Source organism: Crassostrea angulata, chromosome 3, assembly GCF_025612915.1.
Source record: "Crassostrea angulata isolate pt1a10 chromosome 3, ASM2561291v2, whole genome shotgun sequence".
NCBI classification, from domain to species: Eukaryota; Metazoa; Mollusca; class Bivalvia; order Ostreida; family Ostreidae; genus Magallana; species Magallana angulata.
In genome coordinates, this window is record NC_069113.1 from 40,585,767 (window position 1) to 40,604,647 (window position 18,881).

An 18,881-nucleotide genomic window follows, 5' to 3' on the forward strand; every position below is an offset into this window, starting at 1 on the left:
AGATGAAGGATAATACATTCTCCTGTCTCTTGGAATGCATTAAATTCAGAGACTTACTTATTTCTTTCTCTTAATGCATTCAATTCTTGCCAAGGGTCTTTATATCACAGTGCTCAAACTACTGTTTCATAAACACTTTTATTCAGATTTTTGACTTTACTTCTCAAATCTACCCCAAAAATGGATTGCTATTTTATCAAATTACAATTTTAAAAAAGCAAATTTTCTTTAAAAGGAATGACTCTTTTTTGGACTATACATTTGATTAAAAAAAAAAAGGATCCAAGTTTAATTTAAATAATACCTGAATGTGAATTGTTCACTGGGTTTAATCATTGAAGCTTCCTGGGTTAATATCATTAACGGATGACATACCTTTAGAGTGCAGGCGTCAGACCCTTTCTGGCCAACCAGTATGTACAGGTGTTCCCCTGCAGACAGATGGAATAATCCACCCACAAGAGTACCCACGGACCCGTCCATTGTCCATACTCCATTACCACCCGCTGCCCCAGAGGCATGGATTCTAAAATGTAATCACACCATAGAATACCACACAACATTCAAATCTATTCCTAACCAGGAATACCACAGAACATTAGAGGGGCATGGTCACATTTTTGGTCAAAAATTAATTTTCCAATTTTAATGTTTACAGTGCTTCAGTTAGGCATTTTTAATGCTGGAAACCAAAATTTGAGAGTCATCTGTTGAGTTATAAGCGAGTTACAGAGCTTACAATTCTTTGCTATGAAAATGCTTTTGTTTACATTTTGAGGTAAAAATTCCAGTTTTAGACCTAAAATGAATGTGTTAAACATTAGGAACTGTTTGATCATTAAAATTGCATTCCTAAAGCATTGTAAATTTATTGTAAGAGGACTTATATCGACATGCCCAGTTTATTAATTGGTCGAAACCTACAGTGACTGAAACTAACAGGACTGAAATCAAAATGCCCCATTCATTGATCGGTCGAAACCTACACTGACCTAAGAAAAAAAACAGACTGCACAAAATAATCATGATGATGTCGGACTTAAATTCAGATAGGAGACGATTTGGCTATTTCTTTAAGCTAATGTACTGATGTACATTCATACTAATTTGGTGAATTTTACTTACTTTTTACAATCAATTTATTAAAATAAAGATGTAAATATAAACAATAAAATGCTTACTTTGATGATTCATGCCGATTATGAAGGTAGCGATCATTATAGAAAAAATTTACATAACCCACGTAAGCATAGAAATCATTTTATTGTTTAAATAACCCAATAGAATATCATAAAGCATTAAAATGTAATCATACCATAGTTTATCATAGTGATTAGGCTAAATATATTGTTGTAACTATAGTTTACTGATATTAAATCTTCGAAAATATGTTAACCACTAGGTTGTTAAGTGACAGAAAGTTGTAACCACTCACTCATATGTGCCATTTTCAGGAACTGTCCACTGCTGTACACCTTTTAAATAGCCACTGCTTAAGACTTGGACCACAGTCTTGCTGGATTTATATACAGAGTTGCACTTTGACTGTATAGGACCCTCTGATCCAAAGGCATTACAACTGTTAAACTTGTATTCTACAAGAAAAATTAAAATCTTTAATGCTATGTTTTAAACATTTCTATTAGGTCTCCGAGACCTATAAAGATCGATGCTTAATTGACACCAAGTGTTTTATTTATGGTATTTTACACAATGTGATGAAATCCTTTGTTGAATTAAGATGCATAACTGGGTGTCTTGGAACCATAAAAAGCTCTTGCACATCTAATTCTGAGAAGTTTTAGAACTCTTGGGAAAATGCTTTTAGTAAATGCATTGGTTTAACACAGCATCAACTTAAATGCAGGTTTGGAAAGCAATAATGACGAAACCATCATTTGCGCTCTGAAACAAAGACACAATCATAAATCTTAATGGCAGCTGCTTTTCTTCAAGTTCTTTATCATCAAAACGAGATGCAAGCATGTTGGCTGCATGTATTTGTGGTCTGGAGTATTACCAATTAATGTTTTTAATGAGGTTTTTTGTTTTTTAAATCAAAAAATAATTATTCATCATACACACTGTACAGACTCTCCGTAAGTAAAGTAGTGAAGATTTTTTTTTGGCATAAAGGCAACAGGCCACGACTTTGCATGCTTTATTAGTCAACGATTTGAACAATTTGTAATCTATATTTATTGAGGATGCTTGCTCAAGATTTCTAAATATTTTCCCTATATATTTCTATGTTAAATTTACACCCTTCTCGGGGCCCCAGTATTAGTCTGGGGGTCACTATTTTAACAATTTATATTCTACATTACATGAGGATGCTTGCAAAGTAATCAAAAAAATTGTACCAATGTAGTTCTTGAGAGGATTTTCCCAACAAACATAGCCTTAGCTCTGTGTACAAACAGAGAAATGTGAGCAAAATTCTGTATCTTGCGTTTAACTCGAAGCTTGACACTTAATTTTGGTTAGCAAATATAAAATTGTGAACAACAATGGCACCGCTAAGTGGAGCATCCCATTGCAACATGACTTATTGTAGGGGAAAATGTATTATTAAGGAAAATACATGATCAAAATAAATATGACACAAGTATTTCTTAAAACCACTTTGAATTCATAATATTTTTTTATTACAATCCCCAAGCTTTGTGGTGTATAAATTGGAGGAGGGGGGTTACATAAATGTGGTTGTACGGGTTTCCTATTCCTAGCAGAAACTCAACAAACATACTTTAAAGTTTAATAATTTAAATTCACTTAGTGACATTCATTTTTATATAAGCATAAATAACTGATCCATATACATTATGAAACGTAGCTAAAGATCTAGCCATCTGTAGTCTGCTCTGATGGACAACTCTAGTTGCTTGTTGTATGTCAACCAATAGTAGTTGATATGCAGCTATTATTAATATGAAACAATTTTTGCATGATAAATGAGCGATATCTGTCAAAGTCTCTTCTGAATTTTGAACTAGTTTTATTGTAAGTTAATACAAGAATTTGTTCGAAAGTCAACTTCTTGTTTCAATGTAAATCAGATTACTTTAATCTCTTGCCTGCTTCAAGTTTTAACTATGGGCAATCTTCTAACCCTCCAATGCTACAAAACGTTTGTTTTTTTTACCTTTACTAGATCTAAAGCCCCAAAAATATCAAGTTGTTAATTTGAACTTCCTACGGTAGCGATTTACTTCAATTCAAACATAAAATAACCATGTCAAGTCGTACATAAAATTCTTGTTTTAACTTCATTTTTTTAGAATAATTTAAAAAATATTTAATCAATTGACCTGGAAATCAATAGGGTTTGTCCTTTCATCATGCGAAAAAAGTGTACAAAGTTTTAAGAAATATTCATTAGAGGGTTTTCTTGGAATTTTGCTAAAAAGCTGACAATGGACACACGCACACATTCATACACTCACACGCTTAGCAGTGATGCTATATCCTCCTTGCAACAAGTTGCATGAGGGGATAATAAAAACAGGAAAATTGCACAAAAACAAAGAATGAACACATAATGTTTTTCAAATCATACATATACCTCCATATTTCCCTCAGCAAAAAAATGTCTGTTTAGACTGAATTAAGATTCGAGAAAATGCTATGCAAAAAGAAAGAAATCAAATTCTTGATTATACCTTTCAAAATGTCTTAACTATTGTCTTTGTTTATTGATCAATTTTTTAAAACCCAAGATATTTTATCAAAGATTCAAAGGAAACGTTGGTTGATATAAGCGGCTTTTCAATGGAAGTTCAACGAACATGGCCTTCCTTGCATATGCCTATGTGATTGAAATTTATGATTTTGAAATAAAATTAAGTATGTGTTATCAGTTATTATTTTTTTGTACCTTTAACAATAAGATAATTAAAGGGATGCTCAATTACCTTCATGAAAAATAGAAGACTTCATTTTTGCCTCAAATTAGGTAAAAATTAAATACACACTATAAATATTAAAATCTTTGTCAATGACTACCGTATTTTCCCGACGACTCGTCGAATTGCTCATTTTTAGCCAAAATTTTAACAAAATCCTACGATTCGTCGATTCAGACCATACGTCGATCTTATCACTTCAAATGGCGTATAAAACTGCAGTAACATTATCAGTGTATGATGCCACGATGTCCCTGATATTGCTACCAATTATTATTAATGATTAACATTAAAACAATTACGCTTTATACTTATGCATCATATTTTCAAATACCGGCAACATCTACAAAGTCGCTTGCATTTTAAACAATTCCCGATATCGCGTGTTATGCAAAACTAAACTTACTTTGTCAGAAATATTTTATTCCCAAGCATTAAAATAATTATCCACTCTGACTATTGCCAGTGTATTCGCCATTACGTAACCAGCCACCTGTTGACTCAGCGCGTGGTCAATGTTTGTTTAACAATTTCCGGTGTCATAGGCATGCACCTGTCTCGTGTCGGACTTCAAAGGGGGATCTCAAGTGCAGAAAGCTTAGCAATTACTATGATTTGATGAAACTTGTTTACTTTGTATCCAGTAATGCAGTTACACGCTATTGTTTTACATAGACACTGTTAGAAATAGATCGATCATTTATACGACTTGATAATGACGATATACGACACACATGCGTTTCCTAAAAAATTTATCTAACAATAATCAAAGAATTGGACCTACTGCAATATTTTCTTCCATTCAAATTTGGTTTCAATTTTACTGCGCAATGTTATCTTCCTACTAGTGATACATAGAACCATGTGACGATGTGTTTATAAAAACGGAATGGTAAAACTTTTAATTGATTAATGACAATGTAACATTTTTTAATAACTGTTGTTATTATTATTTGTTATACTTTCATGTTAAATACTGAAATCTGATTGGTTAAGACGCAGTTAATAATATTTACTATTACCCTCAGCGTTAGCAACGCACTTGGCAACGGGTAACATTAAAAAATGTTACATGCGCGAAAATTATGCGCGTACGGTTCGCTGTAGAATTCACGTTTTTCCTATATAAAAGCAGTAAAATTTTCTTAAAATTTTAAAAAAGACATTCAGTATAACAAAATAAATAGTGCCTGTTTGGGAGGATAACAGTTGAAATTGACACCCCTCAAAAACCATTGTCAACCTCTGCTTCGCGTCAGTTGACAATGGTTTTCTCGGGGTGTCAATTTTAACTGTTACCCTCCCAAACAGGCACTATTTATATAGTATTTAAGTGTTAACAGATGAGTGAAAATGATAATTATTAAAGATGAACAGTGAATTCAACAACGTAATTTTCAATCACATAGCCAACTCAAGATGATTAAAACCAATATTTTTAATGCTATTTTTAACAATTTTCTGACCTCGAGCCTACGACAAGTCGAACATGACGATAAGTCGAGTGCTCTGCTTCAGAGAAAATAAATACCAACTAATCGTTGGAAAAATATGGTAGTTTTTATTGAACCTCTATAAACTGGCCATTTTATCTGCCATTATTAAAGCATTGAATGCTTATTTTTAGATGTCGTTAGTCCTATGACACACCGAGCGGTGCAGACAAATTGAATACTGCGCATTGGCTCAATACTTATATTAATATTCATACTGATGTCTATTTGTATGAATATATGTGTATCGTTGCTGTAAAACCATTATATAAGCTTTCAGTCAGGGATATGAAACATACACGGAACAGCCATAAACATCTATTTAAAGCGCTTCTGCGACTAAAAATATAGTGACAGAAACTTTGTAGAGAAAAATCTTTTTTATTAAGAAGTATAGATATAACTTAATGATTATTTTCAAAAGTAACTAGAGGTACTGTGAGCAAGCTCACAATTGATACCCCCCGCTAAGAAAAAAATCATAACGCGTGTATTTTTGCTATTATAGAAAATATTGGATGAATCTATTTCACTGTCCATTTTCTATAAATAACAACTGCTTTATTTTTGAAAACTGTTAATTTTTAGCTTCTAATATTTCCATTAATACAAGACATGACACAGACAGAATTTAGCTTTTTTGAAACAATGACCTTGAACTTTCTCAATTGACCTTGGGTCAAGGTCATGACACACCCTTTAATCATAAGCAATCTTTGTGTGAAGTAAGAACTTCCAATGTTTCCCCATAAGAAAGATATGGACCGGACACGAATTTTGCATTTTTTCTGTCAGTGACCATGACCTTGCCCAAATGGCCTTGGGTCAAGGTCATGACACACCCTTAAGTCATAAGCAATCTTTGTGTGAAGTAAGAACTTCCAATGTTTCTCCATAAGAAAGATATGAACCGGACACGAATTTTGCACTTTTTCTGCCAGTGACCTTGACCTTGCCCGAATGACCTTGGGTCAAGGTCATGACACACCCTTAGGTCATAAGCAATCTTTGTGTGAAGTAAGAACTTCCAATGTTTCTCCATAAGAAAGATATGGACCGGACACGAATTTTGCACTTTTTCTGCCAGTGACCTTGATCTTGCCCGAATGACCTTGGATCAAGGTCATGACACACCCTTAGGTCATAAGCAATCTTTGTGTGAAGTAAGAACTTCCAACGTTTCTCCATAAGAAAGATATGGACCGGACACGATTGCACAGACAGACGGACAGACAGACAGACAGACAGACAGACAGACAGACAGACAGACAGACAGACAGACAGACAGACGGACGGACGGACAAGGTGATTCCTATATACCCCCCCAAACTTTGTTTGCGGGGGGTATAATTATCAGATTGGTTATGTAAGGTAGAACGTTTCATTTAATCTAACAAAAATATATATAATCAAAACATGTGATGACATTTATATTTGCACTCATGGCGCAAGAACTAGCTAGCAAAGTGTATTCATGGAAAATTGAAGTCGCAGATTTCCAATGCTAACATAAGGAGAAATGTACACTGAATGTAAATATATAAAGATGGAATTTGATACCAAGAAGGAGCTCTAAGTGTCTATAGTGGCCAGGCGAAAAACATCAAATCCAATGAAACGCAAAAGTGATGCTCTGCACTGCATCTGCACGACGACACATAGTCTGGCTCTTTGGATTAAGTAACTGTTATGATGACAAGTAATAGCTTTCCAAAAAACCAGCCTGACAAAACAAATTACGTACTCCATAGGAAGCATGCATCAATCAGGCTATCTTATAAGAAATAATTTTTAATTTTTGCTGCTGTTCATAAATTCATAAACAGAATGTACAAATTCAAGAAGAAATTTAAGTAGTTTTCTAGTCCATTGCATAAACATGTATATCAAATGCAATCAAATTATTTCTAATTTCAAATTATTTTAGGAATGTATGTACATGTATCAAATAATTGTTACATGCTTGAAAGCAGAAGAAAAAAGTCAAATTTTAAATTATATGTTATATTAAGATGCAAAATCAATGGTCTTTTTTTCATTTCCAACCATATGGAAAGAAAAAGGAAAAGTTTTTGATTTCAAATAAAGCTGCATGTGTACACAGTGTGTTCTGGGGTATATACCCATGATCCCAATATGGACTCGTCACCTAATAGGTGCATAAGAATTATAAATAAATGTGATATTATGGTGCAAAGTCCTGCTTTACCTTTCACCCAAAGTATCAAATCTTTGATGCTTTGAATGAACTCATCCAAGGATTTATGGAGAGAGGGTCAAATCTAAATTTTGACATTCAATGTTTTGTAACAACAATATATGTTACTATACATTGACCCGTGCGTGCACGGGTTGACCTTGCATATGATATCAGGCATTTACAAAATAGATACATCGAAAAACCGTATATTGCAGAATCGCTCCAAAATGATTTTGGAGAAAATTAATAAAGTTGCATTGAAAATAACAGTCAAATTGTTCACAACAAACCATTTTGAAGCTGTAAATACCTTTCTTCGAAAAGTTTAATTCTATAATTGCTGAATTCAACATATTTCAACAACGTTTTTTACACACCATTTGACATTCAAAACTTAAAGGATTTTTTATAGTAAATGCACTGTGTTAGAGTTAATTTTTTTTATCTCCTGTATTATCTTTGATGAACAGAAAAAATATCCAATGTAAATTAACACGCATTTGTTTTATAGTTTCCAAATTTATCCATGCAAATGTGATATTGTGGAAACATAAAATAAAGAGCCTCTCGTGATTTAGCGTGAATGTAATGCGCATGCACAAGATTGTAAAATCCAAAAAATTCAGATGATATCCGGAATTTTTTGAGGAATTTTCATTGATTATTAATTAACAAAGCTTGATTGAGAAAAAATAAAAACAAATTGGTAATCTTCATGTACCAATGACATGCACACTACTAGTAATTGTTAAATGAACATATAGAAAGACACACAAATTATATCCTTTTTAAGATGAATGAAATCACCCAATTGATCGAAAATTGGGAAATGCCCCACTTTGGCAAATTAGTTCCTCAAATAAATATTCCAGCTACATTCATTTTTAATCCAAACTGATCATTTTTTTTATCATGATAATCCAACATCAATTTTTACTTACATTCTACCATAATATACAATACATGTGAAAGAAGTGCAATTGACATAGTTAAAAGGGATAATTTCCAAGATAATTTCATTGACACATTATCATCTTTCACTCGGAAAAATTCACAAGAACGAAAAAAGATTCCTTTCGGAGATTTATAATGGGGAATGTTTACATCTTTTCTTCATTTGGAATACACTCGGAATATATCATGCAATTTTACAACGTTATCATCTGGGCTTGCTTCAATACAAAATCCCTGTAGACATCGCATTTTTTAGCATTGTATTGAAACCTGATAACCTAACAGGGGTGTTTCGACTGAGAAATCTTGGAAAATTTTTCATACTTTTGGATGAACAACGTTTGAACCCTGAGGTATTTATAAATATCATACAATTAAGCAAAATGTGAATCCAGGATATCTTGGGACAGAGTATAGCTAGCTGTTTTAGAGTATGCAACTTTCAAACCTAGGTTAGATATTCCTGACATCCTGCAATAAATTTTAAATATACTAGCTGTTAGATGAAACACACAGTTAATTATACAAGCCAGTGGCCTTATAAATTGTGTTTATTTCAATTAAGCTAATTTTAATACCACAACACGTTTAATTGGTAGTAATTTGAATTGCACTTAATGTAACCTGTACTATATACAAACAAGAGGCCAACTGGCCTTAACGGTCACCTGAGTAGCATATAACCCATACGCAAACTTGTCGAGGAGTCTCATATATGCATTTAATTAATTAGGTTTCATTCTGGAGTAGAAAAATTATAAATTTGTAATGACGACCACCTCCCTGCATGAAATCTTTCAAAAAGAACTGTGAAACCTATAATTTTAGCAAAAAACTTAAAGATCTGGTCTACAAAATCATGAATTCCATTTTCCTTTCAGGTGTCTGGGAGTAAAAATAATTTTTTAACATTCTATGCATTAACACCTATACATCCATTTTGGCCCTGCCCTAGAGTCAAAACTCATACTCCAGGGAAAATGAAAATGAAAATTTCAGGAGAGGATTTCCTGGTAAACATAATCATAAGTCAGTTTTTAATACAGATGTGTGAGAATAGAGAAGAAAATTTTTAAACATTATATGCATTAACACTATATTGCCATATTCCCCCCCCCCCCCTTCATGTCCTGAACCCCTGACCCAGAGGCCATGAATTTCACAATTTAGGTAGAGGAGTTAGTGGACATTATAACCATTTATTCAGTGTTTTGCTCACATGTGTGGGAGTAGAGAAGAACATTTTTTAAGATTTAATACATTTTAACTATATGGCCATATTGGCCCCACCTTAGAGCCTGAACCCAAGACCCAGGGGTCATGAATTTCCCAATATTGGTAGAGGGCCTCATGGACATCATAATCATGCATTTAGTTTTTAACAAATATATATGGGAGTAGAGAAGAAGATTTTCTAAGATTTAATACATTTTAACTATATGGCCATATTGGCCCCATCCTAGAGCCGGAACCCATGACCCAGGCGTCATGAATTTCACAATTTTGGTAGAGGGCCTCATGGACATCATAATCATGCATATAGTTTTTAACAAATATCTATGGGAGAAGAGAAGAAGATTTTCTAAGATTTAATACATCTTAACTATATGGCCATATTGGCCCCACCCTAGAGCCTGAACCCATGACCCAGGGGTTATGAATTTCACAATTTTAGTAGAGAGCCTCATGGACATCATTATCATGCATTTAGTTTTTAACAAATATAAATGGGAGTAGAGAAGAACATTTTTTAAGATTTAATACATTTTAACTATATGGCCATAGTGGCCCCACCCTAGAGCCTGAACCCCTGACCCAGCGGTCATGAATTTCACAATTGGTAGAGGGCCTCATGGACATCATTATCATGCATTTAGTTTTTAACAAATATAAATGGGAGTAGAGAAGAAGATTTTCTAAGATTTAATACATTTTTACTATATGGACATGTTGGCCCCACCCTAGAGCCTGAACCTCTGAACCAGAGGCAATGAATTTCCCTATTTTGGTAGAAGGCTTCATGGACATCATAACCATGCATTCAGTTTTTTCCTCACATGTGTGGAAGTAGAGAAGAAGATTTTTGAAAATTTGGCTTTTTTGGCATATTTGGCCCCGCCCGTGGCACCCCAGGGGTGGTAGAGCCATGACTTTCACAATTTAGATTCTTCTTACCATAGAGATGCTTCACACCAAAAATGGTAACGATTGGCCTGGTAGTTTTCAAGAAGAAGTTAAAAATGTAAAATTGTTAACGCACGACGGACGAAGACCAATTGCAATAGGTCACCTGAGTGACCTAAAAAATTAATATTAATGTTTATTTGCAAAAGTTTTGTGTTAATAATCAACATAAAATGTTACATGTTTAATAATTCATGAAAGTTAAATGGCTCGATCATATTCGTAAAAGTTTCACATTTTATGATTTAAGCCTCATCAGTTTCTATAGCTGTTAAGAAATATTGTAGAGAAAATATACAGTAAATGTAAACATTTTCTTGTAAATGTTAAAAAAAGTCTTTTTTGTTTTATTTTAAACATTTCAAATATGACTTACAAAATGCTATGGCAGAATGTTTTTTATCTATAGTGTAAAACATGATAAAATATATTGGCTGCGCAGTGTGAATCAGAAAGTTAAATTGTTTTAGTTGTTGACTGCATACATTAAATTAGGTATTTTCCTTTCATAACACATTAGGATAGGAAAGAAAAACTAATTTGCTGACTTTTCTCATAGATTAGTATTATTACATTGCTTTTTAGCACTGAAGACTCATGAGACTTAATTCATTAATCATCAACATCTATTGAAAAGACACAATAATGCAGAATAATAGACCCACAGGCCTTATCAGTCACCCGAGTACAATACCCCATACAAAGACCTGTCAGACTCTCATAAGCTTCATTCTTGGGTAAAAATAAAATAAAATATGGTAATGACCCTCCCCTACCTGAAATTGTGCAAGAAGGATTATGAAATATATAATTTTGTTGAATAACTTAGAGAAAATAAGAGTGCATGAATGAATATTGAAAAGGTGAAAGGCAGTATTGATAAGAAATAATTTTCCATAAATTGTTCATTGTCATGATTGCTTTTATATGTTTTAATTCATTCATGAACTAAAAATCGCTAGTACACAATTGTTTTACCCCCCCCCCCCCCCTCTTTCCAATGAACCAGCCAGAAATTCTTTTCCCAGGACAAAAAGTGGTAGATTGCATTATTCTTTTTAACTTAGTTTATGTCAGCATATTGTAATTGAATCCTTGTTCAGCATATTGAAAAAAAAATCTTGAGATGTAGTTAAATCTTAATCCATGAATATTGAAGATTTTTCCGCTTCTAGTGTTTGAAGCCTATTTTCAAAGACAAAGCATTGTTGGAACACACACAGGTTTTCTATCCCAGGCCTGTTAAAAGCAGTAAACTTGATAGAATACCTGTGGGTTCTGACAATGGAGTCAAATCAATTTAAATCAATTTGTTAATTTCATTTAAAGCTATATACACGCTATAATTTGCATCAATTTTAAATGACAGTGAAAACGCATGTGTTTGTCTACTGATAAAAGTTACCTTTATTCTATAAATTACAATTATGATGAATTCCATCTTGTTACAAAGATATAGATATTTAATTGTTTATTTTCCTGCAAGGAAAGTATTATTTTTTCATGAATATTGATGAAGAAAGAGCGAAACCGACCTTATTGCGCATGTCCGCGGGAAATCAGGTGGCCGTTATTGTTTGCCTGATTAAATATCCATCTTGATTTTTAATATTCTTAACAGTTGTTAATTTGAAATGCATACAATATGTATAATGAGTAAAATATGTTTGTCATTCAGGATACTTTTGCATTAACACTTACAGGATCTAAAAATAGTAAATAGAGAAACACATAGGTCTACGTCATTTTTTTAAAGGAAGTATTCATATATACTCACAGGCTTGTATTTTTTTCTTTTGCTTGAACTCATATATTGGACAAATTATGCTTTACTGAAAATATCCTTTCCTTTGTGAAACTTTTACAATTATGAAGATGTTGACCCTTCACAAATTTTTGTATGATAGACTAAATTCAGCTGTCAATATCACGTGACAGATTGATATTCATGAGGAGGCATTACTTTACTGGCAGGAAAATAAATATTTTTTTATTGTTTAATATTTGATATTTTTGTTACATGATTGAATTGAGCGTTATAATACGGCATATCTTGGCTTGTCAAAGATATGCAAATTTATCCAAGGACCTATAAATAGTGTTTAAGTTTTTCCGGAATTTTTCCGGTTGAATATACTCGCTTTAAAATCAGGCCTCTTTTTGCATCATTTCTGGATTCTTCTTGAAAATGGTAAGACATGTTTTAATTCTCTGTAATAAAGTATACTCTTTAGATTAATTTAATCGTTCAAATACTTTTATCAATTTTATTCAGTCGAGAAAAGGCATATCTGCCACCGATTTCCGCTCGATGGCCACTGAGGTCCTTTGATTGTATGGATTTAGATGCAACAATCTCTCGAGTGCAATCTTCCATGGCGCACATTATTTTAGCTTGATCTTAAATTTACTGCTTTTTTCGGCTTAGCTACCAATATACCAATAGAATTTTATGAAATTGATTAACATTAATTTATTTACAAATTAATTAGGTAACATTTTTCGCTTTTGTTTTAAAATACCACGAGATCAACGGGGTCAATGCCAAGGCCGAAGAGACAACTTAAACGGGCGGCTGCCCGTGATACTCAAGACCCAGGACAAGCACGCAGGCCAGGCCGGCGCAGGGCTCAACGCCAACAGACCAACAATAACGAACAAGATGTCCAGGCTCAACTTGCACCCCCTAAGCCCCAGGCAGTCCAACTACCCCAGGCAGCCCCACAGCATCAGGTGGCACTGTTACAACAGGCAGCCCCACCACAGCAAGCCCAGGATCAGGCGGGTAATGTGATTTTTAACCCCCCTGTAGCAACATTACAACAATCCACCACTCTAATGCCCGGCCTCATTTCGCCTGTCAATTATAGTCTCACATACAGGAATAACTTCCATTATCACCTCAACCCATCAGCCTACTCCTGAACAAATCAACTCTATTACAGTTCCCATTGGGTATCATGTAAACCAACCAATTAAGCAAAAAATCATCGAGGGCGAATTTGTCAATCTGGGAACATTATTGGTAAGGGACCCCACTAATGCCCATGCAACATCTACTCTCACAATTGATGCGCAGGGTAACATCATATCACAACCAAAACCCACAACCAGAATAACATCTATCGAAAAATGGACAGATGCATTTCTCAATTATTTTAGCATTTACACTGCAGTGCACCCACTTAGATCACAACAGCTTATTAAATATATGCACGACGTTCGCTTAGGGGCACAGAATTTTAATGGGTGGGTTTCGTATGATGAACAATTTAGGCTAAGGATCGCACACAACCCGTCACAGAACTGGGGAATCATAGATAATGAGCTTTGGTTATTATACATGACTGCCAATTCAAATAAATCTTCTAGTACCCAACACCACAAGTGCTTTGATTACAATCTCAAAGCAAACTGTTACAAGCCCCATTGTCCGTACATACACCGATGCCTTAAATGCAATGGCACCCATCCATCTATGTTGTGCAACAGTGCTAACCCACCCCCGGGTCATGCAAATAATTCCTTTCGGGCATCCACTCCAGTCCGCAACAACTCTTATGCCACATTCAGGTATCAGACACCAGCACACCAAACACGCACCAACCAACATTGGGCAGGAAACCCTCGTCAACCCCAGAGACATTTGGGTCCTAGGGTATTCTCCCATAATCATTAGCGCAATTAGCAATTATTTGAGTCAATACCCAGATAGGGTCTCTGCAAGGTATTTAGAGGATGGTCTAAAACATGGCTTTAAATTGCAATACTCTGGACCACGCATTTCAGTTTTCTCAAAAAACTTGAGTTCAGCTTCCGACAGCGAGAAGGTTCTCTTGGAAAAAATACATAGTGAAGTTACGGCAGGTCGAATGTCTGGCCCATACTTATTCCCACCCATGCCTAATTTACATGTATCTCCCATAGGTGTTGTACCCAAAGCTGATGGTGGATGGCGTATGATAACACACTTATCCTACCCACCCTCTTTCAGTATTAATGAACACATAGACCCACAGTTCACTACAGTGACCTATACATCTTTTGACACAGTGGTCCAAACCATAAGCACACTAGGTTCTATGGCTCTATTAGCTAAGGTGGACATTAAAAATGCTTTTCGTCTTCTGCCAATTTACCCAGGGGACTTTGAACTTCTAGGAATTTACATTAATGGGGCTTATTACATCAACAAATGCCTCCCCTTTGGGTGTTCAATATCATGCAAAATATTTGAAACTTTTTCCACTTTCTTAGAATGGGCTGTCAAATTTAAAACACAACTCGATACAGTTCACCACTACTTGGATGACTTTATTTTTATTGGCAAGTCCAATTCAGACAATTGTTCAGCTCTCATGCACACTTTTCAGGACATTTGTTCAGAAATAGGGGTCCCCCTGAACCAAGACAAAACTATTGAGCCAACCACTAAGCTTACATTTCTCGGTTTAGAAATCGACACTGTGAATATGCTGGTCCAAATTCCTGTTAGTAAGGTTCAAGAACTTAAACTTTTGTTGCAGCATTGGGTCACACAGAAAAAAATTCTTCTTTCCCAGTTAGAATCTTTAGTGGGCAAGCTCAGTTTCGTTAGTAAAGCCATCCCAGGTAGCCGTGCATTCAATAGGAGATTTTACAATGTTATGTCCGGGGTGCCCTCTCCCTATCATCACATCAGAATTACGAACCCTATCCGTGAAGACATGTTCACATGGCTACAATTTTTAGACAACTTTAACGGCGTTGTATACTTCCCAGACACTGAATGGGTTACACTAGATACTTTGCAACTTTACACGGATAGTGCAGGTTCTGGCCACCTTGGTTGCGGCAGTTTCTTTCAGGGTCAGTGGGTTCATTTTACCTGGCCATCTTCATGGTTAAACAAGCCAATTTTGTGGGACATAACTTTTCTCGAATTAGTACCTATTGTATTAGCCTTCATGATATGGGGATTGCGTTTGCAAAACAAAAAAGTCATCCTCCATGTAGATAATATTTCCCTTGTACATATTCTCAACAAACAGTCAGCCAAGTCCCCAAGAGTAATGGTACTTGTCAGATCGTTAGTCTTAATGGCTTTAAAACACAACATACAATTTAAAGCACAACATATTCCGGGAAAATCAAACATTATTGCTGATTCTATATCTCGCAAACAGTGGGAAGTCTTTCGAGAGGCAGCACCTTATGCAGACCTTCATCCGCAGGCCATTCCAGCCCTATTCCAGACATTACTCTCACAAGTCACATCCAATCATTGTTCAACGCTTCAGTTGCTGTAAACACTAGGCAAACACACACAGCAGGCATCAATTCATTTGAAACATTTCGCCGGTCTCATAACCTACCCAGTCTGTGGCCACCTCTCGACACTCACATTACAAGGTTTATCGCTTACCTGTCACTTTCAGGTTACAAATACTCCACAGCTCAGTCATACATTGCAGCCATCAGTTTTTACAGCAAAGCAATTTACAATGTAGATCCTACTAATCATTTTATTATAAGAAAGCTACTTCAGGGCATGCAAAGAACAACACTACACAAGGACACTCGTTTGCCTATTACATTACAGCTCTTAAAAAAAATTATACCAACATTGCAAACCGTATGCAACACTATATACGAAACCAAACTATTCACTGCAGCTTTCACTTTAACATTTCACGCCCTCTTGCGCATAGGGGAATTCACAGTGTCTAAAGGCAACACACCAGCAACTATTACTATCATCCAATTTCATGACATAACAATGCAGCAGACCAACATTCAATTGACAATTTGTCATTCAAAAACAGACCAATTAGGTGTGGGGGCAAACTTGCAGATTCCTGCTTCAAATGGTGTTGCTTGTCCTTTTGCCGCCATGCATGCCTACTTACACATGCGCACATCTCAAACTGGCCCATTGTTTATTCATTTTGAAGGTCAACCATTGACCCGTTATCAATTTATCACCATATTGAAGCGTTGTCTTAATGCAATAGGGGTTGATAGCTCCAATTATAATTCCCACTCATTTAGAATAGGTGCAGCTACAACCCTTGCTATTCAAGGCGTTCACAGTGACGTCATCCAAGGGTCAGGACGATGGCGCTCTAATGCATTTCGTACATACATTCGGTAACCTTATCATTCCAACAGTACCTATCTTACTAACAATAAACAAGATAATTCTAGGTCCTGTCAGAGTTTGGATTGTCGGATCTTCTATCATCAAACGAGCAGCTATGAGTGCAGTATCAAGACAGGGGGGGCTTAATCTTAATCTCGAGAATACTTCAGTCTTATGGCAGGGATATAGTGGCATGAAGCTACAAGACCTTAATACTAGGCTATCAACGTTGCTAAGGTTAGAAGATCGTCCTGAGTTTCTCATCATTCATTGCGGAGCAAACAATGTTGGCCAGAAAACCACTGAAGAGCTGCTGGTGCTCCTTTCCACAACCTTGCCACGAATTTGTGACATGTTCCCTACCACAACGATAGTTTGGTCCTCTGCCCTGCCTAGATTAGCTTGGCGCTTTTCAGACAATGTTAAAGCAATGAATGAAATAAGGGGTCGAATGAATAGAGAAGCGATAAAATTTGTAACATCCAGGGGCGGTCATTACATCAAATACCCTCAGTTTTCCCCCAAACCACCTACGTTGTTTGACCCTGATGGAGTTCACCTGTCCCAGCTGGGTAATGATATCCTTTTAAATACCATTAAAGGTGCGTTGCAAGATTTATTAAATTGTGGCGGTGTTGGCCTTCCGGACTAACCACATCACAATTAACTACTACTGGCTCGTGGTGACCATTGGAGTTGCGGTCCTGCCGCCGTCACCAATGTTACTTTTGGAAAGTGGCGCACTCCATTGGTGGCGGTTGCAGTGTCATAAACAAACGTTCATGACCCTCGCAAGTGGCGCTATCGTCGCACCCCAACTCCAATGGAAGAGTGCAATCATTCAAATTATCATTGGATACAGTTTTTTACTGTCAATATAATGTGTTTATTATGCTGTTAATGTGTTTAAAATGCTGTGTATTCATGCTTGTGCATTCGTGGACATACTTGCTGCACAAGAACTTTGACAATTTTAATGTGTTTTGAACTTTGAAACTTGTGCATTTGCGTTTACCCATTCGCACAAACCTTGTGTATAACTTTGTCATTTGTATGTCTGTGCATTTGCACTTACCTACTGTACAGAATATTATATTTTGTGACGTTTGTGCATTTGCGCTCACCCACTGCGCAATGAGCCTATTGATGGGCCGTCACGTATTGTTGTATTGTTTGAATTGTTGTGAGGCAGCCCATTGGTAGCCTAAAGTCACTGCGGCCAGTAACGCCAAACCATAATAAAGTATTTGGTCCTAATCAATCTCTCTTAGTTTATTCATCAGGTATCTTGGATAATTAACAGCATAAAGGTAACTTTTATAAGTAATCAAACACATACATTTTCCCCATTATTCAGTATTGACGCAAATTAGAACGTGTATAGCTTTAATTATTGTTAAAACATGCATAACACAATGCTGGAATATAATTTTAAAAATTTGAAAATATTCTTTTAAGAACAAGAAATTAATCCTGATGAAAAAACGTCAATTGCCAACATTTTAATGCTGGCATATACAACCCCAACACAGTTTAATCCATACGATTTTTGCAAAGAAATTGAAGCAGCATTATATTAAATACTCATAATTTTATTGGAGGTTTGCATAAATTTTTGCAAAACTTCATATCAAATATTCAAAAACAAAGAACATAAACAGGGCGAGGCGATGAATAGGGCGAGGTCCACGTGTCAGGGAAAAAAAGTATTGACCTTATTTCTGAAAAATACGGTACACATAATGAATGAACATGCATGAAATATCGATGCTATATAACGATGCTTGTCATAGAAATTATCTTTTCGGATGTACGTGGTATTGATAAATATTTTCTTGCTAGACCAGCAAAATTTGGAAACAGTACTTACCGTATTTTTCGGGGCATATGTCGATGTGAGGCATAGGCCGAATTGCTTATTTTAAGACAAAATTCAAGAAAAATCCTTAGACTAGCCTAATTGGGGGATAAGCCAATTTTCAATCGATGATTATTATAGTGAAAGTATGACCGCTGAAGAAGAA

At 35.4% G+C, this 18,881-nt stretch overlaps 2 protein-coding genes across 4 annotated transcripts in view; one reads left to right on the top strand and one right to left on the bottom strand.

Annotated features, from left to right (window-relative positions):
- LOC128177624 (leukocyte tyrosine kinase receptor-like) overlaps positions 1-18,881 on the bottom strand; it is a 201,830-nt gene that overhangs the window by 72,774 nt on the left and 110,175 nt on the right. For all 3 annotated transcript variants that reach the window (XM_052844424.1, XM_052844423.1, XM_052844422.1), the window contains exons 7-8: positions 1,436-1,595; positions 376-526 (exon numbers count right to left, since the gene is read on the bottom strand). In XM_052844424.1, coding sequence (XP_052700384.1) covers positions 376-526; positions 1,436-1,595 — 311 coding nt within the window. The remainder of the gene's footprint in view (positions 1-375; positions 527-1,435; positions 1,596-18,881) is intronic.
- Positions 12,933-17,694, top strand: LOC128177625 (uncharacterized). The gene is made up of 2 exons (XM_052844425.1): positions 12,933-13,521; positions 16,923-17,694. Exons 1-2 carry the CDS (start codon positions 13,278-13,280, stop codon positions 17,507-17,509), a joined length of 831 nt encoding a protein of 276 aa, XP_052700385.1. The 5' UTR covers positions 12,933-13,277; the 3' UTR covers positions 17,510-17,694.

Excerpts from the sequence above, each read along its gene's own strand:
- LOC128177625 (XM_052844425.1), top strand. The coding sequence starts at position 13,278 with ATGCCAAGGCCGAAGAGACAACTTAAACGGGCGGCTGCCCGTGATACT. Across the intron at positions 13,522-16,922 it reads GCAAGCCCAGGATCAGGCGG|GTCCTGTCAGAGTTTGGATT; the intron begins GTAATGTGATTT and ends AGATAATTCTAG.